The 16,873-nt window shown below is 46.7% G+C and overlaps 1 protein-coding gene across 1 annotated transcript in view; it reads left to right on the forward strand.

The window, feature by feature from the left end:
* The first annotated feature begins 11,836 nt into the window (after positions 1-11,836).
* Positions 11,837-16,873, forward strand: part of ACER2 (alkaline ceramidase 2) — a 37,362-nt gene continuing 32,325 nt past the window's right edge. The window contains exon 1 of the mRNA XM_043567198.1: positions 11,837-14,106. Within this exon, the coding sequence (XP_043423133.1) occupies positions 13,999-14,106 (108 nt within the window). The 5' untranslated portion in view covers positions 11,837-13,998. The remainder of the gene's footprint in view (positions 14,107-16,873) is intronic.

The following is a 16,873-nucleotide window of genomic DNA, read 5'->3' on the forward strand; positions in this document are numbered from 1 at the left end:
GGGCGGAGAGAGAGAAGGAGAGAGAGAGAATCCCAAGCAGGCTCCACATTGTCAGCAAAGAGCCCAATGCGGGATTCGAATCTATGGACATGGAGATCCTTCAGACCATGACCCGAGCTGAAATCAAGAGCCAGATGCTCAACTGACTGGGCCACCGGGCCCTCCGAAATCAATGTTATTTTAATGTAGTTATAATTTATAGCTCTATTACTATGAATGAACCATCTTTTTATATATTCTTCTCTTCCATTTTTTCCCTGTTGGATTATTAACTCTTTATATATAAGGGAAATTATCCCTGGATGAAAGCTCCACGGGTTTTTCCTAGTGTGCATCATTTTCTTTTTTTCTCCCTCCCTCCCTCCCCTCTTCCCTTTTTAAAACAGCTTTATTGAAACGTAATTCACATACTATATGATTCATCAATTTAAAGTAATATTTTTTAAAATATATCCCACAGTTCTGTCACTATCACCACAATCTAATTTTCAGGTATTTTTCTCACCCCCCCAGAGACACCCCATACCCAGGAGTAGTCATTTCCCACCCCTATTTTTCTAAACTATCCCCCCACCCCCACCCCAGGCAACCACTAATCCATTTCTGTCTCTGTAGATTGGCCTATTCTGACATTTCTTATCAATGGAATCACACAATATGTGGCTTTGGCAACTTGCTTCTTTCACTTTGTTCCTATTCTTTCTCACACCTGTTCCAGTCTGGATTTTGTGTTCACTTAAACTATCCTTTAAAAGGTCATTAACTATAGCTCTCTTACATGCTTCACTTTTCTTCCTACCACTCTTGCCTTCTTGCTACCTTGCTAGCTCTTCCTGCTCTTCTCTCTAGACATGGGAGTCCCCAGGATGCAGTCCTTGCTCCTTTTCTCTTTTCTATCTCCTCCCCTTCTGGGCTGCTCATCTGGTCCCGTGGTACTGGGGAGACCACCAGCTTGCTATAAAAATCTGTTCTCCTGGGCGGCTCAGTCGGTTAAGAGTCTGACTTCAGCTCAGGTCATGATCTCGCTGCTGCTTGTGGGTTTGAGCCCCGTGTCAGGCTCTGTGCTGACAGCTTAGAGCCTGGAGCCTGCTTCAGATTCTGTGTCTCCCTCTCTCTCTGCCCCTCCCCCACTCATGAGCACACGCACTCTCTCAAAAAATGTATAAACATTAAAAAAATTGAAAAAAAAATCTGTTCCCCTAGAATTCTGGTTCCAGGAATATGAAGTAGATATCCTTTCCCTATTCCTCCTGCTGAATACAACTGAACATTCTTGGACATTATATACAAAGCAAGTATTTGAAAGGTAGACAGAAGAAGGCAGGCTGATTGGAGAACTTGGGCCCCAAGGAATGGTATCGTGGGGAGTTCTCTGCATTTTCTTTTTGCCTCATACATCCCAGACTTGGAATTGGAGAAGCCAGCAACTCAAAATGCCAACAGGCGTAGACCAAAAATTCCACCAAAAAGCTTATTTTTTCTAGTCAGAGGACCAAGAAAGGGGCAGCCTGGTAGGGCAGAAACATTTAGATAATAACATTCTACTCTAGTCAAACACCACAGGAAAAGCAAACTATGGCCCAGCCCCAACCACACAAGCAAAGGCTGAATGGAAGCCTAGACCTTCTACCCTTATCAGGCTATACTGAGGTTTTCAAACAATCCTGCCTGGGGGGGTGTCAGAGAAAGCCAAGAAGGGAGTCGAACTTTCATCTCAGTGGGCCAGTAAACAGCCTCTCTTACCCCCTGTGATGTCAGTGGAGACTAGATGCAGAACCTCGACTTCTACCCCTACCATCAGTGAAAAGTCGCCTCTCTGGGTCCATTGGGCAATCTGGTTATGTATCTCCACCTGGTAGAACCTCTCCTCCTCCTTCAAAGAAAGCCAGCTAAGACAGAAGGTTTAAATGAGACCCGAAGTTGCATAACATGATACAGAAATGGTGAGATTTTAATAGAGAAAAATCATTCATCATACCAAGAATGAGGAAGATGTCAGAGTTAAAAAAAAAAAAAAAAAGCTGCAGAAGCAGATGACGGAGAGGTTAATGTTACCTGACAATGGTTTTAAGATTTTATTTTATTTCATTTTGGAGTAATCTCTATACCCAACATGGGGCTCAAACTTACAACCCTGAGATCAAGAGTCACATACACTACCAACTGAGTCAGCCTGGCACCCCTGTCTGACAATGATTTTGAAAGGAACCATGATAAAAATGCCTCAATGAGCAATTAAGACTATGCTCAAAATAGGGGCGCCTGGGTGGCTCAGTCAGTTAAGCATCCAACTCTTGATTTCAGCCCAGGTCATGATCTCACAGTTTGTGGATTCAAGCCCTGCATCAGGCTCTGCACTGACAGTGAGGAGCCTGCTTGGGATTCTCTCTGCCCCTTTCCTGTTCACACTGTCTCTCAAAATAAATAAATAAACATAAAAAAAAAAGACTGAGCTTGAAATAAATGAAAAAAAAATAGAAGGACTTAGCAAGGAAATTGAAAGTCTCAGCATCCTAATACAAGCTATAAAGAATCAAATGGAAATTTTAGACTTGAAAAATACACGAACACTGGGTGGCTCAGTCAGTTGAGTGTCTGAGTCTTGATTTTGGCTCAGGTTATGATCTCATGGTTCGTGGGATTGAGCCCCACTTCAGGCTCTGTACCGACAGCATGAAGCCTGCTTAGAATTCTCTCTCTGCTCCCCCCCAACTTGCGCGCACACATGCTCACACACACACACACTCTCAAAATAAACTTTAAAAAAAGAACCAAAAAAAATGCAATAACTAAAGCTCAGTGGATGGGCTTGACAGCAGAATGAAGGGGATAAATGAATCAATGAATTAGAAGATAGAATGATAGAAATTACCTAATCTGAACAACAGATAAAATCAGTTTTAAAATGATGAACAGAGCCTAAAGGACCCGGGGATTACCAAAAAAAACCTAGAAATCTAATATTTAAGTCGTTGGAGTCCTGGAAGGAGAGAAGAGAGAAAGCAAGACTTAAAAAATACTTGAAGAAATAATTGCTGGAAAGTTCCCAAATGTGATAAAATACATAAATCTACAGATTCAAAAAGCTAAGCAAACTCCACATGGACTGAACCCCAAGAAATTCACTTCAAGACAGCATAATTAAGTTTCTGGAAACCAAAGACAAAGGAAGAAAAATCTTAAAACCAGCTGGAGAAACACAACATCTTACTTATTTAGGGGAAGCACAATTTGCATGACAGTGGGATCTTCATCAGAAACCAGAGAGGCTAGGGGCACCTGGGTGGCTTGGTAGGTGTGGAATGTCCGACTCTTGGTTTTGCCTCAGGTCATGATCTCACGGTTCTGTTTGTGAGAGCCCCTCATTGGGCTTTGAGCTAGCAGGTGCGGAGTCTGCTTGGGATTCTCTCTCCTCTCTCTGCCTCTCCCCCTCCCTCTTTCTCCCTCTCAGAATAAATAAATAAACATAAAAAAACAAAAAGAGAAACCATGGAGGCTAGAAAGGTATACTATTTCTTTGAGCAATGGGGAAAAAAGAATACAGAATCCTTTACCCAAAAACACAGGTCTTTCATGGGTTCAGGGGTGGGGGGGAAGGGAACAAGATATCCTCAGAAGAAAGAATATGTAAAGAATTAAACATTTTAAAATTCGTCATTCCAGGGGCGCCTGGGTGGCGCAGTCGGTTAAGCATCCGACTTCAGCCAGGTCACGATCTCGCGGTCCGTGAGTTCGAGCCCCGCGTCAGGCTCTGGGCTGATGGCTCGGAGCCTGGAGCCTGTTTCCGATTCTGTGTCTCCCTCTCTCTCTGCCCCTCCCCCATTCATGCTCTGTCTCTGTCCCAAAAATAAAACGTTGAAGAAAAAATTAAAAAAAAAATAAAATAAAATTCGTCATTCCAAAAGAATGGCAAAAGGACATTTTTTAAACAGAAAGTAAAGGACAAAAGAATGAAGCTTGGAATATTAGGGGAAAAGGATGTAGCAAAACATGGGTAAATACAGCAAACTTGCCTCCTCTGGAGTGGTCTAATGTTTGGTGGCGAAAGCAAAAAAAAAAAAAAGCTCATCCTAAAACATGTTAGCAACTTTTTCATGTGAAAAGAAATTGTAACGTGTCCATTCATTTTGGAAATCATCAACTATTTCTAGGATTAAATTTCTTCCAATTTGCACACTTGAGAGGAGGGGCAGGTGTCCCCAAACGTCTAGATCATTTGTTCCCCAGCCTGGATTGCTAATACAAAAGATTAAAGTTCTTGGTCCTTCTTGGTGTCTAATCTGGAACTTTCCTAGCAATGACTGTCCCCATCTGTAGAATATACTAGATCCTCACCTCCAATTGTTAAAATGATTAGAGAATTTAGTGAAAAAGGATGATCTTCACACTGGTTTCAATCTTTTTCACTGTCTTCAAGGCCTCTGACCTCACCTGGACCACTCATTTTTAGTTAAATGACTTTTTTTCCCCCTTCTTTCAGAAGTATGAACTGCCCCAATTTTCTCTCATCCTCAACATGTTTCCAGGCGTTCATATATATTCTCTACATTCCCCTCTTCCTTGGCATAGAATCCTGTTAGGACATTGGGTTTTAAGTCACAGGAACCCAACTCAAACTAGCTTAAGAAAAAATGTAACTTCACTATAAAGGCTCTGAGGTGTCTTGGGAACATTTGTATGTGGCTAGGTCCCTGGGCATAGCTGGAGCCGGGGACTGCTTTTCCATTTGGACTACAAATCGCCTAGACAGCTCTTTTCCATACTGCTTCATTTATGTTTTGCCAGCTGTTCTGCCAGCTGTTCCACCCAACTGGTGGAACAGGTCATCAGGGCCCAGGTTCAAATCTCTATTCCATTAGGCAATCAGGTGGAGCTGAAGAGCTCAATTCTGATTCCAAATTCCCACTGACACACTCTGATCAGCCAGCTTGGGTCAAGACCCACTCCTGGACCAATGGACACTAGCCACAGAGTCGGATCACAGTGTGTTACCATGACCGTTCCTATGGCAGCCATCTGAATGGTGTAGGGGCAGAGGAAGGTGGGAGGTGCACAGCCCCATCAGAGAAGCGGTGGAAAGTCCCAGAAAAGGAAGAGACGCTGGGACAGATAAAACAACACACATTGACTCCATGACTTTCTTTTCTCTTCTCCAGGTAAATTGCAAGATCTTGAGTTTTCAGTTCCACCTTTTTCCATCTCCTTCAGGATCTAGTTTCATGAATTACCCTTTTATTTTTCCTTTACATTTTAAATCTGTTTTTCTACTCGATTGCCTTTTTCTTAGGCTGAAATTTGCTCAAGTCTTTCCTATACTAAAGGAATGTCCTGTAACTCTTCTTCAAGCTCTTGGCAGATCTGTGTGCCTTTCTTTTTTGCCAAATATATGTCACCTGGCCCTTACATTTTACCCCCAACTTGGCCTCCTCCATCTTGACTTACTTCACCTCCATTTCCCCAAGCTGTTTCTTGGTCTTTGAAAGGCTGAAGACACAGAAGAGTGAAGGAAGCTTAACATTTATAGGTCATTGGGAAGCGGCCCTTCCAGTGGGTGTGATGTCTGACATGCCAGGGTCAGCTCCCTCAGGGCACATCTCAGGAATCGGAGAGCCCAGCCCCAAGGGGGACCCTGGATTGGGAGGCATGGCACTGACCAGTCCCTGACCTTTCTAGCTTCCTGGTTCCAGAGAGTCTGTGGCCACAGCGCTACCCGGACCCCACCCAGGTTGCTGATAGCTTGTTTACCAAAGCCTCCTTGGTGAAAGGGCCTTCTCACGCACAGGCCAGAGAGGATACCCTCAGCCATTCACCATTTGCTTCTTCCAGGGAGGGTAACTCCCTGCCATCCTGCGCCCTCTGGAATGAAGGGGACAGGTAGCAACCACAGGTTCAACCGGAATTGCTGCTTTAGTGGTACCCACTGCTAAGGGCTGAACCCTTCGCCCTTGCTTTCCGACCGCCTTTCTGGTTCTCTCGGCTATATGGGTGCTCCTGTGGTCCCCCTTTTTCATAAAGCCCAATGCTTTTAAAAAACTTATTACAGAAAATTTTAAACACATGCAAAGTAGAGACACTAATGTGTGCATCACCCAGTTTCAACAATTATCCATTTAAGACCAGTATTGTTCCATCTGTGCCCCCAAACCAACTCCCTCTCCCATTCTTTTGTTTTTAAAGTTTATTTAAGTGGTGTCTACACCCAACATAGGACCTGAACCTATGACACCAAGATCATGCTCTTCTCACTAAGCCAGCCAGGTAGGCGCCCTCCCTCCCCCATTATTTGAAAGCAAGACTGGGATGCTATATTTTGTCTGTAAATGTTTCAGTGTATGTCTCTAAACAATGCTTTCTTTTTCATTTTTGGTTACGGTCAGGCTTATTAAGGTATAGTTTGCATGCAGTAAAATGTACCTTTACAAGGTATAGGCCTGAGGTTTTATAAACTCCGTTATATAACAACCACCACAATCAGGATGTAGAACACTCGTCACCTCCCTGCTGCCACCACCACCCCATGGCCCAAATTCCCCCATGCCTTTTGCAGTGAACTCCCTCTACTCCCCCCAAGTAACCACAGATCTGTCTCCTCTTCCTCAGTTTTACCTTTTTCCAGAAGGTCATAAAAAAGACGGAATCCTAAAAGAGTGGCCTCCTGAAGACTCACGTTTTGAAACATAATCATCACATCAACGTCTCCCCCAACCAACAATAAGTCCCACCATCAGCAAATAGCCAGTGTTTCCCATTCCACATTTGTCCTAAAGAGTATGGTTACACTCTGATGTAGGATCTGAATGAAGTGTATGCATTGCACCTGGCTGTGCGGGTTCTCTAGGAAATCCGTACGTTTCCCCCCCCAGCTGTTGTCTAAGACATTGGGTGGTCGTGAAGAGTTTCCCTTCATCTGGATTGTACTGACTGCACCTGCATATCGCCATTGCTTCTGTTCCCCGCTGCCTCGCTACTGAAACACACAGCAGCAAGTATCTGTATCACTTAGGAGTTCCTTAGAAATGCAGAATCTTGGGGCGCCTGGGTGGCTCAGTCGGTTAAGCTTCCGACTTCAGCTCAGGTCACGATCTCACGGTCCGTGAGTTCAAGCCCCGTGTCGGGCTCTGGGCTGACGGCTCAGAGCCTGGAGCCTGCTTCCGATTCTGTGTCTCCCTCTCTCTCTGCCCCTGCCCCGTTCATGCTCTGTCTCTGTCTCAAAAATAAATAAAACGTTAAAAAAAAAAAAAAGAAATGCAGAATCTTAGGGGCGCCTGGGTGGCTCAGTCAGTTGAGTGTCCGACTTCAGCTCAGGTCACGATCTTGCAGTTTGTGAGTTCGAGCCCCGCATTGGGCTCTGTGCTGGCAGCTTAGAGCCTGGAGCCTGCTTCTAATTCTGTGTCTCTCTCTCTCACTTGATCTTAGCCAAAAGGCCGAGAAGCGATTGTGTCTCTCTCTCTCAAAAATAAATAAACATTAAAAAAAATTCAAAAAAGAAATGTAGACTCTTGGATTTCACTCAAGACCTTCTGAATCTGATTTATTTATGGTTTTTTGTTTGTTTGTTTGTTTTTTTACAAGATCCCCAGGTGACTCAGCTCCTGCGAATTCACAGTGAGAGCCAGAGTTTTGAGCCAGTTTAAGGTTCTGGCACCCCCACCCCTGTAAGGGATACAACAGCACTTACCATCTCTTAACCGGGCACACCTGCTCCTCTCTAGCCCTGTCAGACTGCTCAAGGCTTCGGGGACTGGCGCCCCCCTGTCACTCAGGCCCCTGTAAACGTGGCCACCGAGGCTCCATTTCCCTCTCTCCTCCACTCCCTCATCCGGCTGAGTCCAGTGAGCTCATTTACCCATACGGCTTTCAGGACTCTCTTTCCTCCTCTTGTCTGCACATCTGTCTAATCCTGACCCGCCCTTGGTCCTTCAGCTTCCTTTTGGGTGGCTGAGAGAACGTATCTTCGCAGAGGTCCGGCCTGCACTCTTAACTCAACCAGTCCAAGCCTAAATCAGGATTTTCCCTCTCCCTTTTGGGTTAGTAACCTGGCCTTCCTCTGATCACTCAGGCCAGACTATTCCATTTTCCCCCTCTTTCACGTCCTACCTCTAATTAGTAAACTATCATTTCTTCTGTATTTGTCAGGCTTCATTTGGTTATGCTGGAATAAGAAACAATGCCCCCAAATCTCAGTGACAAGACAGTTTTATTTTCTGCTGCTGTTCTAAGTTGGGGTCTTAGCCGAGCACTTCTGCTGGGCTCTACGTGTCTTCTGCATTCCAGGATCCAGGCTCAGAAGCAGTCCCCATGTGGCTTATGGCAGACCTCGGAATCGATTTCAAAGCCTCTGGCAGTCACCCAAACACATCAATTCCCCGCACGTTCTACTGGTCACAATGACAAGGTCAAGTCCCATGGCAGTGGGTTGGGAACGTGTGTTCAAATGTCTGGAATGAATACTACCATCTAACACAACGCCTTTTTTAGATCTGAATTGCATACCTTATTTCAGTTCCCTTTCCCCCTGCCTGAAACCTCACTTTGCTTAGAATGCACCTGCTCTGGGAAGCCTTTCGTGACCCCCTGAGATAAGGTCATATCCGCGGCTGTCTGTTGTCATGGTACCTGCACTTTTTTTGTGGCATACTTGTGGTGAATTGTTTATGCAATATTCAATGTCTGACTTTCTCTCTAGACTGTAAGCTCCATGAGGACAGAGCCAGCATGTTTTGCTCACCCTTTAAAAAAAGAAAAAAGTATTTTTTGGTGAGCGCACGTGGGGGAGGGGTAGAGAGAGGGGGACAGAGGATCTGAAGCACGGGTTTTGCGCTGACAGGCTGACAGTGGGCTCGAACTCACAAACTGTGAGATCATGACCCAAGCTGAAGTCGGCCACTCAACCGACTGAGCCACCCAGGCGCCCCTGTTTGGCTCACCATTTTATCCTTGGCACCTAGAAAAGTGTCTTGGCACATAATAAGCCTTCAATAATTACAAATGAATGAATGCATGCTTTAACCCTGCTGTCATCTCTCTCCTGGATTATGCAAAGACCTCACCGATCCTTTCTTGTACTCCTCCTACCATCTACTAGGCTCAGCCTCCCTTTCTGCCACTTTTCTAGCTGAAACATAGTATTTGAAGTTTCCTGAATTAGACCTCCATCCTCGTGCACACGCTGGGCCTTCTGAAGGATTGCTTCTCCCCAGGGCTGCTCCTGGTATAATCCTACTCATATTGCGCACCTCATTTCCAAGGCTGCCTCCTCTGCTGGGCCTACCTCGCCTCTCCGTGAAGACTCAGGCCCCCACCCCTTGCTTCCACATTCTATGTGTGCCTCTCCTTCTTTGCAAGTATCATGTTGTATTCTAATCGTCTGCGGGCCTCTTCTAGACTAAGCTCTATGAGGCCGAGAACAATGTCTTATTTGTCTTCAGGTTACCCAGCACTTAACATGGGGCCTTGCACAAAGCAGGAGCTCACAATTACAGCCTTGCAAGCTAGTTATCCAACAGTCTATCGAGAAGCAGCAGTCCAAACACACGTTAACCAATTCCACGCCCTTGGGACATAGGGAAAGCCTCAGATGTGCAATCACAGCTGACTGACTCCTACTATGTGCCCAGTCCTAACAAACCGTTTGTGGTTTTCCAGTGTAGATTAGAGAAAGGAGAGAGGCCCAGGGCCAACAGCAGGAAGTGACCTCTGATGGCCTGTCAGCAAACTACTAGACCACCTGACAGAGCAAATAGGGCCATATTCCTGTAGTGGCTGCAGTCGTGTTGTCCTGGTGAGGCCCGCTTCCTGCAGCCTTCTCCCACAATTCTGACCCTGGAGACTTTGCCTTGGATCTAAGGGAAAAAAAAAATCCTCGCTCGCTTTTCTTGTCTCCCTCTTAACTGAAGAGGGGTACCAGACTCCGAGTCCCCGGTTTCCTGGTGATGAGTGTGGGGAAAGGTTGGCTGCCTCTCTCAGGCACCTGTCTTCTTCCTCTTTTTCCTGGTGGCAGTAACAGTCTTGGCTTGGGATTTGATTTTTCAGGGAAGCAAAGCATACAGTCCATTCTGAATTTTTGCCCAGCCACACATGGGCTAACATAGTGGTTCTCAAATTTGAGCATGGGCTGGACTCACCTGGAGAATTGTTAAGCCACAGATTGTTGGACTCTTCTCCCAGAGTTTCTGCTTCAGTAGGTCTGGGGTCTGGACCTAGAAATTTGCATTTCTGCTTTCTTTTAATAAATGTTCATTCATTTTTGAGAGAGAGTATGTACAAGCCGGGGAGGGGAAGAGAGAGACGGGGGACAGAGGATCCAAAGTGGACTCTGTGCTGACAGCAGTGAGCCCGACGCGGGGCTCAAACTCACAAGCCCTGAGATCAGGACCGAGGTGAAGTTGGACACTCGACCGGCTGAACCACCCAGGCGCCCAGAAATTTGCGTTTCTAACAAGTTCCTAGTTGATGCTGATACTGTTGGTCTGGGACGACACTTGGAGAGTCAACTGGCCTGAACGATGACCTCAAGCAAGACCATGATGAAAAGCTCTGACCAGACAGGAAAACACAGAAAATTTCATTCTGGATCATGCACTTTGTGCTACACTGGGACAGGTGCCTGTAATTTTTTCCAAGGAAGACTTTGTGACTTGATAATTTCCACTTGTAGAACCAGTTGAGCTGGATATTATTATCAGATATTTACTTACACCATATAAACACAGTCATAAACTCTGTAAAAATAGAAGATGCTGGCATCCTGACTTCCCTGCAGGGGTGGTTCCCTCAAACGTGTTCTTTATGGATCTGTATAACTGACTCATATTTAGACTAAATATGACTCATATTTAGACTAAAAGCAACACAAGCAAACTCTTCATGAGGGTTCATCCCCAACCCCTCTCCCCAAGCTGTTTACACCTGATTTCAGAATCTTGTATTCAACTACTAAAGGTAGTTGCCAAGGCATATTGATATAAATCAATTTCAAAAATTAATGACCCCATGATGGGTCCTAATGTTAAATTACTAAGGTTATATTCATTGAAAAAAGGCAACAATGGGGAGTGTTGATGAAAACGTCAGAAAAATTGTAACGCAGTACCATGAAGACCTACACCAGTGGCTTTGGAGAAATGTCACTTGTGTCCCTTATGTTCTCACCAATGGCCTTCTGTTTAGCACTCTCTCTCTGTGCAGTTGTAATTAGAACCCAAGCGGTTGCTTTTGATCTTGAACTAGGATTGTCATCGACAATAAAATTTCCTGAGGTGGGTGAGGAAAACTCCTCATCATTTCCTTATCAGGACTTGAATGATTTACATCCGGTGGATGCTAGATTTCATTGGTGCTAAAAGTCACATTGTTTTGCATTGTAACATCCTGAAATCTAGATACATCTTTCAGTGGATGGCATTTTATAATCACTGTTGGCCAAGTGGGGGGTCAAGATGTGTTGTCACTGCCTGAACATGCACAAACTCAGTGGTTGATCCTGGTGGGATGACCTGGCAACTGTAATCTCCATATTTCTGTCAACAAATCACCTAAGGACCACCTGAAGGACAAATATGATGCCTATTGTCTGAAAGCTTTCCTTTGCAACCTTCAGGTAAGATAAAAAACGTGCTGGTATCCAAATGTATACGCCAGGTTTGGAAGGATTCAGTGGCGGAGTGCAGTTAAGAAATGCTGCATCACCACTGCTTGGTAATTAACAACACGAGGACACCAATGACAAAGTTGCAAAATGACTAAGCAAAAGAATAGAGATTCTGAGTGTGAAGAAATTACAGGAACTCCGTAAGTTTATTTTGCTTATGTTTTCCTTTTTACACACAAAAGTGGTGTAGGATAATAATATAGGTCTAATTCTAAAAGCTCTCATTGAATAAGTATTTAGAAATTCTAAAAGATAAAAGCATTACAAAGAGTTTAATTGGATACATCCCTTTTTTTTTGGCTAACACCAGCTCTCAACTGTTTTGATTTGAGGACTCCTTTCGTACCTGATGTTGAGGATCCTAAAATTCTAAAAAATCCTAATGTGATAATATCTACCAATGTGTATCAATTCAAAATTTAAAGAGACTTTTAATACTGAAGAACCCACGTTTCCATTAGCTGTCAGAGAGATAATGACACCACACGTCACTTACCCTCTGAAAAGCTCCTACGTGTGCTGGTGAGAGGGGAGCCAAAAGGGCAGATGACGTTATAGTGTTCACAGGGAGTTTTGACCTTGTGGATCCCCTGAAAGGGGAACACACTTTGAGAATCACTGGCATATAAAAATAATGGTGTGTTTTATACCAGTGCGGTTAATACAGATACACTTACACCTTAAATAGGGGAAGGATTTCCACGTGGAAAACTATTGTTGGACAATCGGTATAGCACCATGAGGCATGGAGAAATTAACTGATGTAGTTTTCTTCTGTGGCTGTGAGAAATATTTCCCCCTTTCTACTTAAGTGGCCAGCTCACACTGGGTATCCCGAAGGCTCGAGTAATTCTGACCTTAGGAGAAGGTACCAGCGTGCGTGGGTTCCAGGGCAGTGGAATGGGCTGTCTAGGAGGAAGATGGAAGCTAGGACAGAAATAGGAGTAGGAGAAGTGCAGGTTTGGTTCCCACGGGAAGAAAGATGGGTTTTCTGGAGACAGACAGAGGAGCTGAGCTTGCAGTTTCTGGAGACGCGGGGAGGCCTGCGAACGGCTGTGTGGGTATTTTGCTGCAGATGGACGTTGCACAACCAGTCAGGGTTCCACTGCACAGTCAGGCCTAGAGAGGGCAGTCCCTGGGGAGCTGCTGGCCTTTGGGGTGCCATGAAGGTTTAAGCAAGCAGATGCTTGCGACAGGCACCATGGATTGCTGACCAGAAGATTCTTCTGTCACTGCCAGCGTCCTGACCTGGAATCCCAGAACCACTCAAGGACCAGAGCCAACACACGCACACAGTTGGCTTTTGTCGGGACCAGACTGGGTGTTAGAAACTATGGCAGCAAAGTAGTTACCAGCAGGTCTGAGGTCATCCTGCCTGAATGTGATTTCTAGCTCTGCCTTACTAGCTGTAATGGCATTGTCAATAGAACCGGCTTCACAGGATTCTCCCTGGGAACACTAAAGAAGGATGCATGGAAGCTCCTCAAACTGTGTGGCATGTAACAAGTATATATCTATACCATCATCTCTTGCACCTCGGACGTCCTGGAGGTGTCATACCTGCCACAGTGCATCCTCCGAGTGTTGGTATGACTAAAGTTTCGCCCTACGTTTCGTTGAAGACCAGATGAACGCCCTAAGGCTGGAGTCCAGGGGACCAAGAGCATTCTGGAAATTGCACAGGTGCTCTACTGCGCAGGGGGCAGCAGAGGCTGCAGGGGAAGGTCATGGAGTCGGCCACTCCAGCCCGCAGTCTTTCTGCCCCAGCTTATGGCATGGAGTCCTGCCAAGCAAACCCTCAACTAGCTTCAGGGGGACCGAGGGTTTTTCTTTCTTCGGTGTTAGCACGGGCTTCCCACGCAGGGCGCAGCCAGAGCGCTGCAAACTCCTCGAGAGTATGCGGGGGCCTGGATACTCCCGGGGTAGGAGGGGTGGCGCCGGTGAGTCCGAGCCTGGAAGGTAGGCGTGGGCAAGTATGAGCCTGACCTCCGAGGCTTTGGGCACCTGCCATTTGCGAGGAAGGTGGGGGGGTGGTATCTGAATTTGCCTGGAGCGAGGTTCCCGCTTCCGGATTACCTCTCCTCCGACACTCATCCCGCCCCCCAGGCTGGGCGTGGTCTGCTCCTATCCTCGCCTCCCCTCCCCAGGGGGCGGAGCTGGGGGAGGGGTCTCTGCGATCGAGTCACGTCCAACAGGCGGAGCGGAGCACCAGGAGGCCGGCTGGGGAGGCGCCACATCCGGCCGCTGACTCGTGTGTATAAAGCCGCGACCGCTGCACTTGGCTCCCAACAGTAGCTCTGGGCCCTTCTCGGCTGCAGGGGCAGCTGCTCCAATGCCCCACAGCGGCCATGAGCGTCCCGCATTGGTGGGACCAGCTGCGGGCTGGCAGCTCGGAGGTGGACTGGTGCGAAGACAACTACACCATCGTGCCTGCCATCGCCGAGTTCTACAACACGGTGCGTGCAGGAGTGGGAGCTGGGCTGGCAGGCGGGCTGGAGGGAGGGGAACGTCCCTAGTCGTGGCCGCGCCAGGAATCTGGACGTGGGTCTCCACGTTTATCTGGGGCATTCTGCCTCCAGGGCCAGAATCGACCCGCGCCCCCTCCTCTGCGCTCCTTCCAGCTCTCCATCTGTCTTCTTCGGTCCCTATTCTGACATCTGGGCTCATCCTCCCCCTGTCATTTCCTTCAGATGGTTCTATTGTCTTGTTTGATCCTCACCAGTCCTGAAGCCAGTGGTCCCTGTCAGCCCCTCTCCCAGGAGGATGACTTGGGCTGGTGAACCTGCCGGGACAATTCCCCTCCCCGCCCCCTCCTCCCCCCCAGGATTTCTGTGGCGTGACGCACTTGGGTCGCATTGTGCGGTTTTCCCCTGCATACCTGTTCTAGCAGTCCGGGGAAAGGGGGAGTCCCCTAGCAGGTCACAGGGGCAGGGCCCACTGCTACCGTGCTGACTGGTTCCACCCCACGGGTCGAGCTACTTTGGGCCAGAATCAAGTTAATGACTACTAGTTCTTATTTCTTTGTCTTTAGTTCCCAGTCTCAGTCGAGCTCCAAAGACAACTTCCCCAGGCCTGTGCCCTGTCCAGTGATTAAGCCTGGGGAATGAGAGGGAAGTTTGGGAGTGATGGTGTGTGGGCAAGCTGAAACTACCCCCGCCCCACTTCCCGCGGTATCCCGGGTGTTGGAAGTCTTTATGCGAGGGAAAGCTTGAAGCTAGAAGGAAATGTCTCTTCTCTTCACTGTGCAGCGTGGCTCAGGATTCCCAGACCAAATAGAAGATGCTGCATGGTCCTTTCTGCTGCTGCCTCCCCCCTCCCCCCCCACCCCCCCCCCCACCCCCACACCAGGAACTCCTGGTTTATGAGTCACTGTGAATTTGAGATTGTTCTCTAGGATCGCTCCCTAGATTTGCAGGGAGAAAATCCTTGGCAGTAGCCTGGAGCGATCTCTGATGGGCTAGTCCCAGCCCTTTCACTCATTGATGAGGAAACTGAGCTCTAGAGAAGGGAGCAGTCATGCTCAGGTTTCTGGCACCATCCAGAAGTCTGTACGGAGTCTCCCCTCCATCCCTTCCTCATCAACACTCCTGCTTCTTATTTATGACCAGGTTAGTTCTTCAAGAAAGCGTGGCCCTCTGCTGTCCGTAGATACTGTGAAAGACAGTTAGTGGAGGTGGCTACAGCTCACCTGTTGTACACCTCCTTTCAGAGCATACTCTCGGGTGTAGACGGGCACACAGGATGGGCTGGGGTGTGGCTGGGCGCTTTCATAGTGGTAACTCATTTTCTCCATTTGTAAGTGGAGAATGCTACTAAGGATTTCACCAGAGACTTAAGGGACAAATGGCAGTTTGGGGACCAGTTCTCACATACCCAGCAAGGTAATTCTCTGTAGAGTCTGAGGCCAGTTGCGATTCAGGCCTCGATACTTGGCCACAAATTGGTCTATAGCTGCTGTGCACTTGCCTTGAAAAGCCCCAGAGCACTGGATGAGGGGAGAGTTTATGTTGTTTTTACTTTTAATCTAGTCCCAATGGAGCTGGGCAGTGAGTGCCAAAGTCTTAAATTTCTTTTCTAAATGTTTATTTTTGAGAGAGAGCGAGAGCGCACACGCGCAAGGGAGGGGCAGACAGAGAGGGAGACACAGAATCCGAAGCAGGCACCAGGCTCTGAGCTGTCAGCAGAGCCCAACGCGGGGCTCGAACTCCTGAACTGTGAGATCATGACCTGAGTCGAAGTTGGATGGTCAACCCATTGAACCACCCAGATGCCCCCAAAGTCTTATTTAGAAATGAACTTTCGGGGCGCCTGAGTGGCTCTTGGATCTTCAGCTGCGGTGTCCATGGGTGATTAGCCTGGCTGGTCCACCTAACAGACTTTATTTTCTGGATACTCATAAACCACATTTGTGTTAGACCAGCAGAGAGCTTTACATCTCAGAGAAGTAGTTGGTCACCTGACTTTGTTGAGTGTAGGTCCAAGAGTTTAGCAAAAACCATTTCCTTCTTTCTGTTTCCAAGCTCTAGTTATCTCCTGAAGGTTATCACAGGACAAACCGGGCTTATCTCTCTTATATTGAGGAAGACCGTGAACTATTACTTGGTGATAAAAGTTTCTTAAATCCTCATACTAAGACGGCAGGTCTAACTATCCATTTTAGAAGAAAATAAGCATTCCTCATTTTAAGGAGAAGTTTAAGGAATTGAATATATAAAGTCCAAAGAGGACTGGGAGATGGATCCAGAACCTTCTTAATGGGTCTTGGGGGCAGCACATCATTACTACAACTTCAATTACTGCCTGCTACATTGTTTGCTAGGTGTTGAAACTCTGCTGTGTACTGTACAATCACCCTAAGCAGTCGGTGCTCATTATTAGATCCATTTGATGAAAGGAAGAAACCAGGGCTAGGTAGATTTTGCAACTTGACGAGGTCAAGAAAATGGCAGCATTAGCGTTAAAACTTGGTCCATTTGACCCTTCAAGGATACTTCTCCTGAAGATCCAAATGCCACTGCAGCTACCTTTGATTTATCTGGCACAGTACAGGTATATCATTCATTGATTCTTTAACTTGAAACTCCTGCCTTGGGACCTTTTGACCTACAGGATAAAACTCATGATGTTTGATATGAGAGAGTGTGTTGAAAGTAGTTTTTTGCTATAATTGTCCTTCATTATAAAATGTTAACCTTAAAAAATAAAAGTTACTTTACCACGCGC

Source organism: Prionailurus bengalensis, chromosome D4 (assembly GCF_016509475.1).
Source record: "Prionailurus bengalensis isolate Pbe53 chromosome D4, Fcat_Pben_1.1_paternal_pri, whole genome shotgun sequence".
NCBI classification, from domain to species: domain Eukaryota; kingdom Metazoa; phylum Chordata; class Mammalia; order Carnivora; family Felidae; genus Prionailurus; species Prionailurus bengalensis.